We start from the raw sequence: 19578 nt of genomic DNA on the forward strand, positions 1-19578 counted from the left end.
ATTTTCCAATTGCACACTATATCAGAAACATGTAATTTCACATTTATGATATTTTCTCTTCTTATGTCTGCAATGTTTCCTCAAACTTGATTACAATTCATCTTTAGCAAAACCAACTCTTAGTGTCAATTCTCCGTTGATGAATGCATCCATGTGTTGGGTGCTCAATTTAGTCAATAGTTTTGACTGCAAGTTAAACCTGTTAAACTTTAACACATATAGTAATGAAGAGGAGAAGCGCTTGAGCTAGTGAAGCTCTATCGAAAAACTTATAGTTACCGGCTTCTTTTCCAACAGCTTTGTGAGCATCATTAACCTGTCATCAACAAATTAATAAGATAGGCTAATGTTGTGCTTCAGATAAGACTAACTTCACCTTTAGCTCAGCTCAGCATGCACATTTGCCGAAGCAAAATCTTGCGAAAACATGATTCTCAGGGCCTTTAGAATGCTTATCCGACTTAACGCATGTTTATGTACCTGTTTTCAGTTTCTCCCACAAGATTCTATGAGTTTTTTTTTCTTTCTCAGTTTCGGTTAATAGAAATATGTCCCAAAAAAAAACATCAAAGACTATGGCTCTCATACTCAAGAACTGGTACTGACCTAAATAACGCAAAACAGTTCAATCCGCAAGTCCTGAACAAAAAACCTTAATCTGCATATTCAATACAGATAACATGTGTCAGTTAGTATACTAAATATTTGAAACAAAAAAGGATAAAAATATTGTACTCCTATATTGCTTAGTGATGGATCTGACTTGAAATACTTGGAGGTCAGGTTGTTATCTAATGCAGTAACCTGTTTAAGGAAAAAACTAGATTCTAACCCGCCCTTTAAAGGGCGAGTATATTTTTTGTTTTAATTTATTTTTCATATTTGTGTCTTTTTGTGGTTATATTTGTATTTTCCTAATCATATTTGTTTGTAAATCTTAATCAAAATATATTTTATTAAATAATAGCAATTTAAAAATTGATCAGGTATATGCTCGGTTAGTGTTGAGTTGCCGGTCAAATCTCCAACCCGCGGGTTTCAATTTTGTTTCGGTTAAAAAAATGATCCGCACAACCCGCAAACAAATAATTTGTACCGGCACCTGCCCCATTTTATTTTGCGGTTATCCGCAGGTTATAACTTTATTTAAAATAATTATTTTATTTAATTACTATAAAAATAAAAAGATATTTATAATAAAAATTATATATTTTAAAATTTTAAAATTGTTTTTTAAATTACCATAATTTTAAAAAGTGTTTATTTTTCTTTTTATTTTTATTTATTAAATAATTTTTGGGTCGGCATGTACCCGCAATCCAAAATCTACCAACCCGCATTCACCTTGAATAAAATACTTATAACCCGTATCCGCAAAACAATTTTTTCAAATAGTTGAACAAAATTTAAAATTCGCCCTTAAAAAGACAAATATATTTTTGTTTTATATATTTTTTTAAAAATATAATCTTTATAAAATTCAGGCTGTAATCAATTATATTTCTGAATATTTCATTTTTCTAGGATATATTTAATTTGAATAGTAATAGCATCAATCAGATTAATTAAATTAATTAAACAAATTGTTGTACACGAAAGAGTGATTGTAGTTAATCAAACGAAAATATATGTATTTAAGGAACAATTATAGCTGTTAAAAAAAGAGCCATTATAGTTAATCAAACGAAAATATATGTCCACTAACCAAAATATATGTACACGAAAGTCGGCCTTTGAGTGGCATCCACGCGCTTTCACCTTTTCTCTCTTAACTTCTTCTTCTTCTCTTCGTTTTGGGTAGAGCGTCTCCCACCATCGGCACCGTCATCGGACCTCCGGAGTGCTCCCACCCACCCCCTTTTTATTTCTGCTTGCTCACGAGACGGATCTAACTTGTTTCAGCGTGGTTAAGGAAGCACTCTCAATTTCTTCCTCTTCGATTCGGAAAGATCCATGGCGGCGCTGCGACTGTTTAGAGGAGATTAGGGTTACGGAAGTTAGGTTCATCTCAAATCCGACGTCAGTGGCCGTGAACTGTTGACAGTTGAAGCACTGGACTTGCACACCCGGTAGCTCTGAAGTCGCGACCCACCTGAAATTCGGACCACCAGTGTCCTTTCGGAGTTGGAACTTTGCTGTTCCTAAGCTTTCTTCCCTCCTCCGTAATTGTTGCTCCTTTAGATTAGATTGTTTGTGCTTGTTGTTGATTCTTGTAACCTAGAACCGTCGGAATCTATGGCTCACCGGAATTTATTTTCCGTGTCGATGTACTCAGTCAGATCTCTTTTTGGGTTTAATTAATAAATTATTTAAAAAAGGAATATGGTACACGTCAAAATTTCCTATTTAAGAATTACATATTTGGCATTTCTTGGCTCCCTCTTTTGGGCGATTTTCTCTCTCTCTCCTTATTCGAATATCTTGGTCGTTTAAAGGAAAGTAGGGCTTCTGGTGGGATTTTTTCCTTATTTTGTGAGCACAAAAACAGGAAATCTATTGTTTTTGGGTGGAAATCTTTGGTTTTTACGTGTTCCTCATTGAATATCCTAGGGCTTCCGCTCAGCCGCCTTAGGGTTCTTGTGAGAAAATAAGAACAGTTTGGGTTTTCTCAGTGTAGAAAACATGAATCTTAACAAAGTGTTTGCGACGATGTCGCTGGAGGAAGAAGAAGTGCCCTTTGACTTGCCGGACTTGCCACAATTTAGTGCGGTGGAGAGTAACAAACTTAGCATCATTGGGAGAACTCTCAATCCGGAGTGTCAAAGGATGAAGGATCTGATATTAGATATGCCGAGGAAGTGGCAAGTATACGATAGAGTACGTGGTGTAGCTTTATCTCCTACCATGTTCCAGTTTGTGTTCAAATACGAACACGATCTCGAGGCGGTGATGCGGAAGCGTGTGTGGACCTTTAACGAATGGAGTGTCGTGATTGATAGGTGGGTGGAAAAGCCTCCTGATGATTATTTGCAGTATTTGTTGGTGTGGGTTCAGATCAGAAATATTCCAGTGAACCACTACACAACAAAGGCTATAGAAACCTTTGGTGGTTTTGTTGGGAATGTGGATGTGGTTGCTTTTGACCCAAGTAAGGCTCAAAGTCAGGACTATGTGAGAGTTCGTGTATTTTTTGATGTCTCGAGACCGGTCAGAAGAACAAAAGTAATCAATTTGCCTCAAGGTGGCTCTGTTACTTTGAGATATGACTTCGAGAGAATACAAAAGAGATGTCATCATTGCCAGCGGTTAACGCACGATAAAGATAAGTGCCCTCAGCTAATTCAGGAGAGGAAAGATCAAGCTTCTGAGAGGCCTAAAAGAGTGCTGGAGGAGAAACAAAGAAGAGAGATGGTGATATCGAGGGACGACCCTCTGTATGGAGTTTTAAGCGAGGAACAAGTGGGGATTGATACTATGACAGGAAGACGCATAATAAACCCTGAGGTCTTACAAAACATGCGTGAATATCTACTAGCGGCTGAAGGTGGTGAAAAGCGAGTGAGGATAGAGCGTGTGCGGAACTCTGTTATGGAGCTTCAGAATGATCCGGTTGGCCAGAGAGATTTTCTACGGCTAGAGGCTCCGCCAAAGGTGACAAGCAATGTGGATTTTGAAAAGGGTCGTGTGTTTGGGTATGGTCTGAAAAATGTGGAGAACCAGATTGTCTCAAGGAGATCAGAAGGAGTTGCTAAATCTCCTATGATGGAGAAGGAGCAGCGAGGTGTGGCATCTGATCCTTTAAAGGGCAAAGATTTCGATCCTCCACTTCTTCCTGAATTCTTTGAATGTTCAACGGGTTTTAGCTCTGGTTATGCAGAGGCTAACTCTTCCGGGACTTCAAGAATAAAGGGAGGAAGACGATACAGGCCTCCAAAACGTTTGCGGAGGTTTAAGCCGAGACTAGTTGATGCAGAGAGAGAGGATGCGACGGGGAAGGATGATGGGCCTCCTGTTGGCAAACAGGCTGCTAAAAGAAGAGCTGAAGCTGTGGCGGGAGAATTTACAAGAGTTGCAAGAAGGTCAAAATCTGAGGTGGTCCCAAATGGGGGACTGCCCAATCTTTAATGCGACTTCTGAGTTGGAATTGTCGAGGTTTGGGACGGTCTCAAGACTCGACAATTCCCCGTCTCAAGGAGATACGTAAAATCTATTTCCCTGAGATTGTGTTCTTGATGGAAACTAAGCAAAGTAAAGATAAGGTGGTTGATTTGAAAGTGGTGTTGGGTTACGATAGAGTCATGGTGGTGGATCCTATTGGGTTGTCAGGTGGCTTAGCTTTGATGTGGAAGCGGGAAGTCAGTGTGGAGGTGAAATTTGCTGATAAGAGCGTAAGGTTCAGAGGTCAGTGTTTCTTTGTTACCTTCGTCTATGGTGAGCCAAGTCAGCAAGGTAAGAAGAAGGTATGGGAGAGGTTAATGAGGCTGGGAGCTGGAAGGAAGGAGAGTTGGGGTTTGTTGGGAGATTTTAACGAAATCCTGCACAATGGTGAGAAGATTGGAGGTCCGAACAGAGGAGCTAATTCTTTTTTGGATTTCGCTCAAATGATCCAAGTCTGCGAAATGAAGGAACTAACTGGGTTCGGTGATAGTTTTCCTTGGGCAGGAGTAAGATATAAGAAGTATATCCAGTGTAAACTTGATCGTTGCTTCGGTAACAAGCAATGGAGGAACGTTTTCCAGAACTCAACTCAGACGTTCATGGAAAGGCTAGGGTCGGATCACAGACCAGTTATGGTTAATCTGATGAGTGAGCAGGACAGTAGAAGATCTGATTTTCGTTTTGACAAATGGATGGTGGGCAAAAACAGAGTGGAAGAAACGATAGGGGAAACATGGAACAGAGCCAGAGGGATTGGGAACCTATCTATTGTGGACAGCATAGGTGCTGTTAGGAAGTCTCTTGGCAAGTGGAAGAGAGACAATAATCTTAACTCTAATGAACACATGAAGAAGTTAAGACATGAACTGGAGCTGGAAACGTCTTCTACAGCCCCTTGCTGGGAACGTGTGGGTGAGCTAAACGTTGAAATTAATAAAGCGTTTAAAGAAGAGGAAGATTTCTGGGTGCAGAAGAGTAGAGACAAGTGGTTAGTGGTGGGAGATAACAATACTAGTTTCTTCCATGCCTCTGTAAAGGCATGTCGTCAACAGAACCATCTATCCAAACTTGTTGATGACGAAGGAACAGAGCAGAGCTCGCTACCTCAAATGGGGAAGATAGCCACTGACTACTTTGAGAAGCTTTTCTCTTCTTCTGCGTCGAATGAGATTATGGGTTTCTTTGCTAGTCTAGAGCCTAGGGTGTCAGAAAATATGAACCGTAAGCTGATACGGGAGGTCACTGATGAGGAGGTGAGATTGGCTGTCTTCTCAATCAAACCGTCCAGTGCTCCAGGCAGTGATGGGATGAATGGACTGTTTTTTCAGGAGTATTGGGGAATCTTAGGAGTGGAGATTGTGAAAGAAGTTAAGGCTTTTTTCAATACTGGTGTGTTTCCAATGGAGTGGAATTTCACACAGATATGTTTGATTCCAAAAATCACAAACCCCACCTCTATGGTGGACTTGAGACCGATTAGTCTCTGTTCCGTGCTATACAAGATTGTGGCTAAGATATTGGTATCGAGGATCAAGCCTCTCTTGGAGCATATTGTTTCGCCTAACCAATCTGCTTTTGTTCCTGAGCGCTTGATATCAGATAATATCATCATAGCCCACGAGATGATACATGGGCTGAGGACGCATGACAAGATATCAAAGGAGTTTATGGCAATAAAAACTGATATGTCAAAGGCATATGATAGAATCGAGTGGAACTACTTGGAAGGTTTGATGATTGCGATGGGGTTTCACGCTAAATTCAGGGAGTGGATCATGTTTTGTGTATGCTCGGTCTCATACACGGTGCTCATCAATGGCGAGGAACAAGGGAAGGTCTTACCAGGTAGAGGTTTGAGACAAGGAGACCCTCTGTCTCCTTTCCTTTTTGACCTATGCACTGAAGGCTTATCACATCAGTTAAATGAAGCAGAGAGAAGAGGTGAGATATCAGGGATTAGATTCTCTGAGGATGGTCCTGCGATACATCACTTATTTTTTGCGGATGATTCTCTTCTGTTGCTGAGAGCTAATGAGGAAGAGTGTGGTGTGGTTTGCCGGATCCTCAAGGCGTATGAGCTCGTCTCTGGTCAGATGATTAGCCTTACAAAGTCAGCCATTACTTTTGGCAGTAAGGTGGAGGATGGAATGAAAGTGAAGATCAAAGAGATATCTGGGATAACAAATGAAGGAGGCACTGGCAAATATTTGGGCTTACCGGAGTGTTTCAGTGGCTCTAAGGTAGCTATGCTACAGTATATACACGAGAAGATGACGGCTCGTTTTCAGGGGTGGTATGCTTTCTTTTTGTCTACTGGGGGGAAGGAAGTACTACTCAAGTCTGTTGCTATGGCCATGCCCGTGTTTGCAATGTCCGTTTTCAAACTTCCGAAAACTACTTGCAAAATGCTTACAAGTGCAATGGCTAACTTCTGGTGGAATGCACAAGATGGAAAAAACAAGATGCATTGGGTCTCTTGGGATAGGATGTGTCTTGATAAGAAAGATGGGGGCATGGGTTTTAAGGATTTGGAAAAATTCAATCAGGCCCTGCTAGCCAAACAGGGTTGGCGTCTTCTTATGGACCCAAACTCTCTGTGTGCACGAGTGATAAAGAGCAGATACTATCCCACTGGTGACTTCTTAGACGCAAAGATTGGGAGCAGACCATCATATGCTTGGAGGAGCATGTTATTTGGTAGAGAGCTGTTGGTGAAAGGTCTAAGAAGTAATGTCGGGTCTGGTAAGAGCACTTTGGTTTGGACTGACAAATGGCTCTTTGATAAAGAACCTTTAGCGCCAATGAGGAAACAAACCTTTTTCAATGTAAATTTAAGGGTGTGTGACCTCATTGATACTCATACAAGAACTTGGGACCGAGGAAAGTTGGAGGAGGTTTTCTTCCCAAGCGATATTGAGTTGATCATGAAGATGAAGCCTGCGTTTGGAAAAGAAGATTCCTACGAGTGGGTTCACAACAGATGGGGGGCATACTCTGTTAAGTCAGGGTACTGGTTAGCTTGCTCGACTGATAAATCTGCTGTAAGGGTTGAGGCACAGAGTAAGCCATCTCTGAATGATGTGCGAAGCCAAGTTTGGTCAGTGAACACTACTCCAAAAATAAAAGTGTTCATGTGGAAAGCTTTGTCTAATGCACTTGCGGTTTCTGAGGAGTGCATCGCAAGAGGGATGAAGGTTGATCCTCGGTGTCAAAGATGTGGAGACGATGGAGAATCCATAAACCACGCTCTGTTTTCTTGCCCTGCAGCTAGACTGGTGTGGGCGACATCCGGGTTCCCGTTCCCACAACGGGGTTTTGAGAACAGTTCTTTGTTTGAAAACTTTAGCTACTTGTTGAGTATTGGGAAAGATCCTCGAGTGCCAAAAGAATTTCGGCAGGTTTTTCCTTGGATACTATGGATGCTGTGGAAAAATAAGAATGCCTTCGCATTTGAAGGGAAGGAATATGCAGCAGAAGATACAGTTGCAAAGTGTCGAGAGGAGGCTACACGCTGGACTGAATTAACGGGTGTAGCCAAGGCGGAAGAAGCTAGACGGAATCAGTGTAAAAAGTTTGATGCGAAGTGGAGGGCTCCAGAAAGAGGCAGACTGAAATGTAATATAGGGATCTCGTGGTGTAGGAAGACGAACTTGGCTGGTATGGGTTGGATTGTTAGAACAAGTTCGGGTGACTCTGTTTTACATAGTAGAAGAGCTTTTAATGGTGTCTCATCGCTCTTGGAGGCTAAACGCTTGGGACTTATATGGGCTGTAGAGAGCATGATTTCTCATAAACTACACAATGTGCCATTTGATGTGGAGGATAGGGATCTGGTGGCCTCGGTAAATAAGCCAAAGTCTTGTCCAGCGTTGCGAGCATACGGAGAGGAGCTTAAAGAGATTCTGAACGGGACTAGTGAATGGGAAATGGAATCAGTATCAGGAAAGGCAAATATGGTGGCTTTTAAGATTGTACAGAGCGTAACAGAGAAAAAGAGATTTCAATCTTATGTAGCACAAGGGAGTCCTTCTTGGCTACGGAGTTTACTTGTGGAGGAAGGTTTGAGGTCTCGAGAATGAAGATGGTCTTTCGACTGGTTGAAGGCGTCTAAGGTGTAGGGGTGGTAGTGCTTTAGGCCTGTACCCTGGTTTGTTTCTTTGGGTTTTTCCGCTTTGTTTGCTATCTGTGTTTCGAAGCTTTGGCTTCTTGGTTGTGTTTCCTTTTTTTCATACATTTCTCAGAGTTAAAAAAAAAGGAATATGGTACACGAAAGTCAAACGGAAATTAGTAAAATATTATAATAGGAGGGGACGGTTATATAGAAGCCGACAGTTAGATTAAGTATGTATAGATAAAATTTAAAAGGTGGACACAACTTTTATCAATATGGCAAACTGCAGAATTAATAGAATAGATAGAATAATCATAATTACTTGTTATTCTTGTTTCCACTGTGAACTCGTGAAGCCAAAGTCGGGATGTAATGGCCAGAATAAGACTCACCAGTGATATAGAAATCGTTATTTGCATATTTTGGATGTCCTTTGAAAAAAGCCTACCAAAATTCCAAAATTAGACCTCAAAACCATTACAATGCCAAGAACATTCATTAAACATCAATCAAACCTGTAAGAAATCATAAAGATCATTCTTGACACCAGTCTCGTCCTTTGAGATCCTTCGAAAAGGAGAGGCTTGAGCTCAGCCCTGGCTGCGTAAATGGCTGATGTGTGTGCGGCTGGACCGCTTCCGACGATGCATACCTTAGTTTTGTGAGTTTCCATGACGGCGGAGGATGAAAAGGAAGACGTTGTGGCTAGAGGCAGCGGGTCCAAAGCAGATGCGATGGAGAGAGCAATAAACACTATACGGTTCGCTGAGAACAATATGAGAAAGATGAGTAGCAGATAGATTTTGGAGATCGCGATCCGCTGAAGAGAGATATGTACCTATTTATACCGAACTCGCCAACGAAACAACGCAACCGAAGCTCTCATAGTGGGTTTACGAATTAATGGGATTAAAGATGGAGTAATCACAACGCCTTTAGTTACAGGAACTGTTTCATCCAAGAAAGGGAGCTCGGACGTCAGGCGGCACAGGCATAGGAAGAGAGGCGAAGATCTGAGATTCATCTCGGTCCGATAAAGAAATCACGTCCAAATGAAAAACCCATGAAAAATCACGACTTAATGAAACGATGGTTTCATACGTGTCAACAAAGGAGCGCTCTAATTTCTGACCTGTCACCTTACGTGGACATCCCAGGAGGGATGAAAAGCTTCTTTTATATATAAAGTCTAGGGGTTAATCCGGACTACGCCCGGGACAATTTTGATTTTTCAAATATTTTGTATACAATTATTTCGTTGGATGTTGTATTCTAAACTATATATTTTGTGAATTTATGAATATTTATATTTATAGTATGCATAATAAAGAATATTTTTTGAGTTTGAAATTATTTTATTTTACATTGTGTAAACATTTTTGTGATAGTTGAATTTTTTTTTTGTATTTTTTTGTGATAGTTTAACCTTTGAAAGTTTTGTATATATTTGAACTCTTATTTCTAATTTTTTATGGGATCTAATAAATATTTTCCAACGGAACTTTATATTATATAATCAGAACATTTGATATGATATATGTTTTTTCTTTTGACTAAAAATATTTTTTTTTCTTATCATTTTGTTTTTGTTTTTGAAAATTGGCTTTCAAATTAACCAAATCAAATGTCAATTAAAAACCAAAAACATAAACCGGATCCCAATCTCCTATCCACATTAACCTTACCAAATCAAGTATCAATAACCAAAAACATAAACTAGATCCTTATCTCATCTCCTTGTTGACGGAAACGAATTATGCCCGTAAATTAATTTTATATTTTTATCACGTCAAATTTGTCTATTATTTTACAAATCAAATTACAAATCAAAAATAAAATCATGTTTTTAAAGTTTGTTCTAATTTAGTTTCTAACATTATGTCACTTCATTATTTTTAACAAAGAAACATATAACTAATAGTTGTATCTTTAATATAAACCTAATTTAGTTTTTTCGAATTTGTTTTTCAATTTTATACACAATCACATGCAAAAAGTAAAATAATATTATCATAAACTAAGCTTGCCATCATTTGCATTTGTCATGGAAAGTCACCCTCTGCTGATGAATTGAAAAACTGTTTTTTTATAACAAATCATTTTCTCTTCTCTTATGTGTTTGCTTCTTGAAATTTCCCGCGAAAAAATCACCAATTTCATACAATCAAATTTTGAATTAGGAGATGTGTCAAAAAGGGTCTCTCTGATTGAATTAGAGATTTAAGGGTAAGGAAATACTGGTGTAAAGAATCGGTTTCAGCGCATAGTTTGCTTTCTCCTTCACCCTTCTTCTCACTCTGAAGTTTGTTCATGTTCTTTTTCAATCATGGTGATCAGTTTGTTTCTTTCTTTTTCGTAATTGCTGCCTTGACTTCTCTTTTTTGTAGGTAAAGATAGAATAATTATATGAATCAGTTGATGTACAACTATAAAAATTGGATCTTTGTGTGTTTAGCGATGTCTAAAGTAGAAGTTTTTATCATCATTTGGCTTTGTTTTTTGCATTTTTAATATTTATACCCTTGTAGCAGTTTCGTGCCTTGATTTTTCGTGGTAGATTTCACTGTGTGCTCCATCTATGAAATCTTTTGTGATTATCACCTTTGTTCTTTGTTAGCATCATGTTATTTTGTAATTTTTAAAGTTCTGGTTTGTGGCAGTGGTGTCCTTTTCATTATGTTTTGGCAACGCCACTATTTGTTACTTTCAAGATTTTGCTCTGTGTACATCTTAAGGATCAATATGGTATACTCTTTAACTTGTAATATTAATCGCGGCTGTGTTTATGGATGGTGTGTTTGTTTATGATAGATGGTTGTGTCCCTCACTCCTTGTGTTGTGATTGTTTATGATAAATTTTTGGTTTTGTCTTACCATTGCTTGTATGTGTTTATGGCTGGTGTGTTTGCTTATGATATATCTGGACTTGGTTTCTTAGTTATTATTCAATAATACTTACCATCATTCCAGAAAGTTGTAATTCGTTACGTTTTTTTTTTCTTTTTGTTCTTAGGAAAGAATGATTCTTGCTCACTTGTGTGATGAGCTGAAAAGAGAAGACTGAAAACAGTCATGTGCATGGTAAAAAATCCATAATTTGCACTCGTCATTCTCTCTATCTTACAGGTTTGGAAACAATATATTTTTATTTTCAAAATGCAGTTTTTACTCTATATTTCATTCGCAAATGCTATAACTGCAAATTGAATGATGAGTATATTTTTTTTTGCATATTTATATTTTTCTAGAGAATGTGCAAGACACTTGTGCCTAGAGATGAAGAAACTATGAGTGATGAAGCCATATGAGAAATATTTCATGTAAGTTGATTCTTCACTATTTGCATGTGAACTTATCCTTTTTTTGTAACACAAATGTGAACTTATACAAACATATTTTTTTGTATAGAAGTGGTTTTTACTATATTTTATGTAATATTTATATTTCTATTTACGATAGAAGTTTAATGTAAATTTTTAATTTTGTATATTTGCTTATTGTTTATTTTATTATTTTATTGTATATTTACTTATTCTAATTTTCTTGCTTTATATCAAATGATAATATTATGATATATGTTAAATGTAGTATTTATATTCATATATTGTATGCTTGTTTTTCTTATAATGTTTATTTACTTATACAAATATTTGGAAATAATATAAGTGTACAACTATACATTTTCAGATAGATGTTAATGTAGTTTTTCCATTTCTTATATTGTTTATTTAACTATTATTTATTTTTATTATATTGTGTATTTACTTATTCTATTTGTTTGGCATTTTATATCAAATCATAATATTCTATTTACGATAGATGTTTAATATAATATTTCTATTTCTTAATTGTATATTAATTTACTTTTTTTTTCTTACATTGTATATTTACTTATTCTAATTTTCTTGCTTTATATTGTATGCTTATTTTTATTACATTGTATATTTACTTATAAAAATATTTGGAAATAATAAAAATGTAGAACCGTAAATTTTTTAAGATAGGTGTGTAATGTAGTTTTTACATTTTTTATATTGTATATTTACTTATTTTTAATTTTTCTTATATTTTATATTTACTTATTCTAGTTGTTTTGCTTTTATATCAAATTTTAATGTGATATGTCAATTTCTTATATTTCATATTTAATTATTATTTATTTTACTACATACTGTCAGATATATGTTTGATGTAGTTTTTCTATTTCTTATATTGAAAATTTTTTATTTTTTTATTTTTGATCTTGTATATGTACTTATTCTAATTTTATTTCTTTTATATCAAATTTAGTATTACGATAGATGTTTATGTAATATTTATAGTTGTTATATTTTACATTTAACTATTATTCATTTTCTTTATATTTCATATTTACTTTTTTTAATAATGTCAGGTGGCATCTTTTGGGAAATATTACATTTAGTTTTTTTTTGGAAATAATGAAAATGTAAACTAAATGTAAAAAATGTAATACTACCATTTCTTATATTGTATATATTTTTATTATAATTTTCAAATTTATTTATTCAACTTTTAAATATAAAATGGTAATAATACATTATCGACATTTAATGGAAATATTTATTATATTATATTCTTTAAAAAAAATAATAGTGACATGTGGCATCTTTCTAGAGAAGTTTATGTCGCTGATGTGGACGTTCTCTGGAGCCTCAAAAGCAAACTTTTAATAATATAGATTACTAGATTTTGATTCTTGATTTGTAAAAACTAATTTATTTTTGAATAAAATAATTCTTTTAAGATAAATTTTTTGTATAAAATATTGTATACTGGTACATTATCCAGAAATAAGGAATTGAACCAAATCGAAGCAATAGAATAAAGCAAACATATCAAAAGCTGTTGAGCACTTCTTTATTTTCAAGTACTTATTAATGAAATGTTTATCTATGGTCCTGTATAATTAATCTCTATGAATTACAAATTAACAACTATATTATACTTAATCCATTTTTGTCAAACAGTTATGTTCACAACCTAGTTTAGCTTAGGCCATGATTATCGCAGTATATTAATGGGGGTTTTAAAGGGGTGGATCCCGCGTGTTTTTTAAAAATCGATTGCAGAAGTCACGAGATAAGGATCGATTTTGGGCAGTTTTTTGTATTGTTTGCGGGCCCTACTGATATGTGGCGGCCCATAACTGGTTCATTTTTTATTTTTTTTTAAATCAGACAAAACAAAAAAAAATTAAGAAACCCAAAACAAGTTTCACCGATAATCATGCTCTTAGCCTTATAATTTTAAAAGAGTTTTGAATTGAGGAGTGAAATAACTTGAACCAAAAATTGAAAAAAAAAGGGATGATGAATAATCATAATGACCGAATTTCAACACAAAGACAATTAATAAGTCCATAGACATTGAATTTTATCTAATCAAAGATAATAGGTAATTAAGTTGTTTCTTTCTGTGAAATACAATTTCAATCTTAAGCATGAACCATCAAAATTTTAAAACAAATAACAATTATCAAAATGAACATTTCTTAATAAAAATTAATTGTAAAACCTCCTGGAACATAGCACATATATTTACCTAATTTATTTAATAACATAGCATAACAATAACAAATAATATAACATAACAGCATATGTGGATAGATGTAATTTATTTAGAGAACAAAAGGTGAGTCTACTTTTTGTCTAGAATCCTCCATACATTAATCCTTGAGAATTATAACATATTTCGTAGTCACATGTCATAACTATGATGATTCTAGAATCCTTAGAAAAAAGAAGTTGGTCCATATAAATATATATTATAATTTTATTAAACTAACTATAAAATTGATTAGAAGTGGACAAAAGAATATTATTTATTTCGTTAAATAAAAGCTACGGAATTACCTAATATAATTAACATATATATGACAATTAATAATTAAACATATTTGATAATAATTTTTGTATTCTCTTTTTTCTGTTTAATTTTATATTATTAAAAGAAGTTAAACAATCACGTTAAGTATATAATAAAAAAATAGATTATTCTTATATGTTATATTTTGTGTTTTTTAACGGCTACAAGTTACTAAACATAGTAAAAGTCTCACATTGAAAATTTTGTGATCAATGGTTTAACTTTTTTTTGTTCAAGCAAGATACAAATGATCATAAATCGTATGAATATGAAGTCTCATTAATATTATATATATATAAAAATATATAAATATGTTTTCAAAAATTTGCAGTGAAAAATTATCGAAGTCTTAATATTTTAATTTTGAAATTTGTTTTGAAAAAATCTCACATTAAAAGTTTTGTGATTAACGGTTTAAATTATTGTTACAGAAAATATACAATTGTTAATAGAATCATATGAGTAGGAAGTTTCAATAATAAATATTTATAATAAAATATACTATATATATATATATATATATATATATTAATATCACTAAAGTTTGATTATATACCATATAAAGTAAATAAAATGAGTGTTTTATTTATTTACCAAAAATTGATTGTAAATTAACAAAAGGTATTCGTTTGTTTTTATGTGCTTACTCTAATGTATATACTTTTATGTATACAAATTATTTTTTAAATAAGGGGTTTCTACTATGTTATTTGATCATGAAAATCTCATAAATACACTTCTTAAAATCAAAGTAAATTTTAATATTGGAAGCACTATATATATATTATTTCATTCAGATTAAATTATTATAGTCTTGATTTTTATTCCTAAAAAGCTTTTAATAAATATCATGACAAGATTCCAATCACCTCCTTTCTCCTTTTGAGTTTGTTTGGAGAATGAGATATTTAATCATTCGTCTAATATTTGTTTCTCTCTAATATCCTATCTAGCTATTATAATTTTAAGAATGAGAGATTTGAGTTATCTATTATAAGTTTTCTGGTTTAACATTTAATAAATCAAACAGTTTTTAGTTTATACATAGTTTACATATACTAGAACGATAAAGTATTATGTATATTTTATATCAGTATACTCTTAAGTAACTAAACCTCAAAGCGTATGTTAATAAAATAAGTAATTTTCTTTGTTGTTCTAGAATTATATGATTTTAGACTGAACCGGTGAATATATACTAGACAAACATTTATTTTTCGAATCAGCACTTATATTCTATAATAGCTTTTGATATATTATATTTGAACACTAATCTGTGAATAGAGTTTACCATTGATTTTTTTCAAAAATTTGATTCTTAGATATGTATCTGGAATGGAACTAATTTTTACAGATGTCCATCTTTTTAAATTTACACTTATGTAATTCACCTAATGTATAGAAGAAATTAAAAAAAACTCATATCAACGAAACAGAAACAAGAACGAAAGCAAAAGATGTAGAAAATGAAATCAATTATGAAGAGTCAATAGTAAACAAATCGAGAGCAGAAAACTTAATCCCTTTTCGTCATTTTAGAATCGATGTTGCATTTCTGGTTTTGATAATTTATGTCAGCCGCAAACTTAATTTCTTTTTGTGTGTACGAAGTCTTAAAAATAATTAAAATGAGCTGTAATAGTTAGCTCTTCACCAACAATGATACATTTAAAAAACCAAAATTTGTATTCGTAATTTTACAATCGATAAAGATTGTAGTATTGCAAATTTTTAAAACTATTTAATGAACAAACGTTAGTATAAAAAACTCACCACACATATGCGTGCAGGCTATCATCTAGTGATTTTAGTGTTATGTCAGCTAAGTAAAATAGGAGTGTAATACGGTTACAAATCAGCATGGTAGAAAAGTAATTAATACAAAATTATATGTTACATGTTTTTAATGACCCTCAGATAATATATAGGGGATTCATTCAGTTTAGGTTACCAAAACACTATGTGACATTATGGGAAGTCTTCTCTACAAGTGTATGTTTAAAAAATACCATTAGACATGATCAATTTCGAGAGTTTGGACATGTGAGATATCTTCCATTTGTTGAGAACTGTACTTGATTGATTCGAGATGAATCAATACTCTCACAGAATGAACTAAGCTCTCGATAGAAGCCTCACAATCACTCAAGAACAGAAACGATTCAGAAAGTAAAGAAAACAAGATAGCGAGATACAAGATTGATAACCCAGGGTATCTCTCCGATGTGGAGAACTAATCCATGGAGCCAGACTCAGTCTAGAAAATCCACTAAAACAAAGGACACCACTCGCAAACTGGAGATGGTGATGAACAAGGGGTCTCCGTCGATGTTACTCTCTATCTGATCTATATCAAAGAGTTTGGACATGTGAGATATCTTCCATTTGTTGAGAACTCTACTTGATTGATTCAAGATGAATCAATACTCTCACAGAATGAACTAAGCTCTCGATAGAAGCCTCACAATCACTCAAGAACAGAAACGATTCAGAAGGTAAAGAAAACAAGAGAGCGAGATACAAGATTGATAACCCAGAGTATCTCTCCGATGTGGAGAACTAATCCCTGGAGCCAGACTCAGTCTAGCAAATCCACTAAAACAAAGGACACCACTCACAAACCGGAGATGGTGATGAACAAGGGGTCTCCGTCGATGTTACTCTCTATCTGATCTATATCACGATGAGTCTCACCTTACCTTCTTAACCTAATCCCCTTTCTTAATAAACGAAGGGGTTACAAGCCTAACCAGAGAGTAAGTGCTAAACCAGCTGAACAAACCTCAAACCGGTCTAACCGACTCCTAACTAATAACAAACCAAAAATAACAACTTAAAAGACTAAAAGCCACAAGTCCAAGAACAGATCACATACCAACACCATTGCTAGCAATATTCTTAGTCCATCACCGTTGCGTTGGAATCCTCTTGATTATAACATTGGATCTCAGGGTTTAAAGAAGTATATAAACCAACTATTTCCCAAAAATGTTCAAGATTTTATATGTAGTAGCAATTGGTTAAGAGGCTTTGAGGCATATGAAAATGATAAACCTCTCTTTATTACAATCATTACACAATATACATATATATTGTAGTAATTTCTTAGGTTAGATAACTTTAGCTAATCATATTTTCAGAAGATGGATCTGGTGGCGAAAATGAGACATTTCCATCTTTTCAGTCAGTTACTGAAGATAAACTTGAGGATAAAGACGATGGTTGATGATGAATCGTGTTTGGTGTTTTGATTTGCTTGTTAAATTTCATTTTTTCTGATAACTATTTTTCTTTGAATTTTACTTTGGTGTGTTACTTTTGCTTGTTTTGGATTTATTATGAATTTGATTTTGTTTTCTGAGCTTTTCTTTCGTAGTTAGGTTGACATGTTTTGTATAGTGTTGAATAGAAATCTAAATTGGATATATGATTAAAAATAGGAGATTATCTTAACTTTTTATTAATAATACTAAGTTTTTAGTGGTGCTAATGAAATTATTCCGTTTAAGCAGTCCATAAACTAATGAAATTACATTTGTTCAGTTCAAATAAAGCGAATATAGATACCTTATTATGTCTTCCAAAGAGTATTGTTTAAGTAGTTGGAGAGGAGTATATTTTTATACTTTGTTTATTTCCGTAAATATTTCTACATGATTGTGATATGTTTTGCAAACTTTACCTTCTAAACCTTGATTATCGACTGTAAACAAGTCTAAGAGAAATTCATTAAAATATTATAATAGATACATCTAAAAATGATACACAACATTTCAAGTCCAAAAAGCATTTATTCATGTCTCTAACCATGGATAACCCTGCATACAAAGTTTGTAAATGACCGTAATCCACAGTGGAATGGCCCTCAAGGCCAGAAAAACTACTCTAGAGTGCTCTGGGCTATTTGGACACATATGACTCTATTGGACATTTCTACTTTTGGAAGAAATTAAACTTATAACACGTTTGTTTTAGTATTTGATGTAGCATTTATATGTACCATCTGGATACAACATTTATATACTGTATCTAGATGTTGATTGTTTCAATAGTTAGTATTTGCATTCAAATGCAACATCTTATCATATTGTTCATTTTCTTATTTCATAATAACATTTGAATATTAGTTGTTAAAAAGATTAAAAATGTCATTGTTTTTATTCTTAATAATGAATTTATTATAATATTTAAATAAATATACCTGATTTCACGAGTTTTGAGGAAAACTAAAATTTGCAATTTTGGCGGAAAACAAACTTGTGGTTTTGAAAACAATATGTGATTTTACGGTTTTAGTAAAAAATGAGATTCTCCGGTTTTAGTGGGAAAACAAAATTTTATAGTTTTGACGAAAGAACATTTTTCTAGTTTTGGCAAGAAAACGAAACTCTATAGTTTGACAATTAAATGCGGTTTTTCGGTTTCAATGGGAACCATGGCTTAATATTTTTAGCAGAAAAATGTAATTTTCCGATTTTGGCAGAAAACACAGAGTTACCAGTTTTAGTGGGAGGAATTTGATTTCAAGGTTTGGCAAAAACCACAATTTTCTAGTTTTGGTGGAACCATGTTTTCCGGTTTTGGTAGAAAACACAGTTTTCTATCAAACCCAAAAAAACTGTTTTCCCATCAAAAATTAAAAACTGTATTCTCCCTTCAAAACTGGAAAATCGTGTTTTCCACTAAAACCAAAAAACCTGTTTTCCATCAAAACCAAAAAACCGTTAAAATGCGGTTTTTCGACTTGGACGGAAAACACGATTTTCTGATAAAAATATTATAGGATAATTATAATGACTAGTTTAATTAATTTTTATATTTATATTTAGGTATTTAGGTTTTTTGATTTTGAGATACAAATTTAACATCCAAACTCTACATTTTTTAGCATCTCAGATATCTAGATATTCTAGATACTATAGATGATAACATCTAGATGTTGTATAATACAATGCAATATTTTCCAAATAAACATCTAAATATTAACATTCAGATGCAGCGTATGGATACAGAAAACTCGATTTTCTGATTTTGGTAGAAAAATAATTCCTGATTAAAATATTATATAATAACTATAATAACTAGTTTAATTAATTTTTATATTTATATTTAAGGTATCTAAATATTTTTTATTTTGAGATACAAATGTAGTATCCAAACTCTATATTTTTTAATATCTCAAATATATAGATATTCTAGATACTATAGATGCTGCATCTAGATGTTGTATCTAAATACAATGTAATATAGACCAAATGAACAATATCTTAATATTAGCATCTTGATACAGAAACGAACATGGTCTTAATTTTTTTCTTCATCAACTATTTAAACTCGAGTACTAGAGGTAACTAGGCTAATTCAACCATGAACTTGACTCCTCCATTGTTTTCATACACAAACGTTTGAATCAAGCATAAAACACTATGAACTACTAAAATTTTAAAATTATAAACACAGTATTGAAATGTGGTTAAAGTCAG

General features: G+C 33.7%; 2 protein-coding genes across 2 annotated transcripts; both read left to right on the top strand.

Moving 5' to 3' along the window:
- Window positions 1–2649: 2649 nt before the first annotated feature.
- On the top strand, window positions 2650–4065 carry LOC108850617 (uncharacterized). Its single transcript, XM_018624115.1, has one exon. It carries the CDS (start codon window positions 2650–2652, stop codon window positions 4063–4065), a length of 1416 nt encoding a protein of 471 aa, XP_018479617.1.
- Window positions 4065–8177, top strand: LOC108850618 (uncharacterized). Its single transcript, XM_018624116.1, has one exon. The coding sequence runs from the start codon at window positions 4065–4067 to the stop codon at window positions 8175–8177; it is 4113 nt and encodes a 1370-aa protein (XP_018479618.1).
- Window positions 8178–19578: the final 11401 nt, after the last annotated feature.

The sequence above is a fragment of the Raphanus sativus genome, chromosome 4 (assembly GCF_000801105.2).
Source record: "Raphanus sativus cultivar WK10039 chromosome 4, ASM80110v3, whole genome shotgun sequence".
Classification (NCBI taxonomy): Eukaryota; Viridiplantae; Streptophyta; class Magnoliopsida; order Brassicales; family Brassicaceae; genus Raphanus; species Raphanus sativus.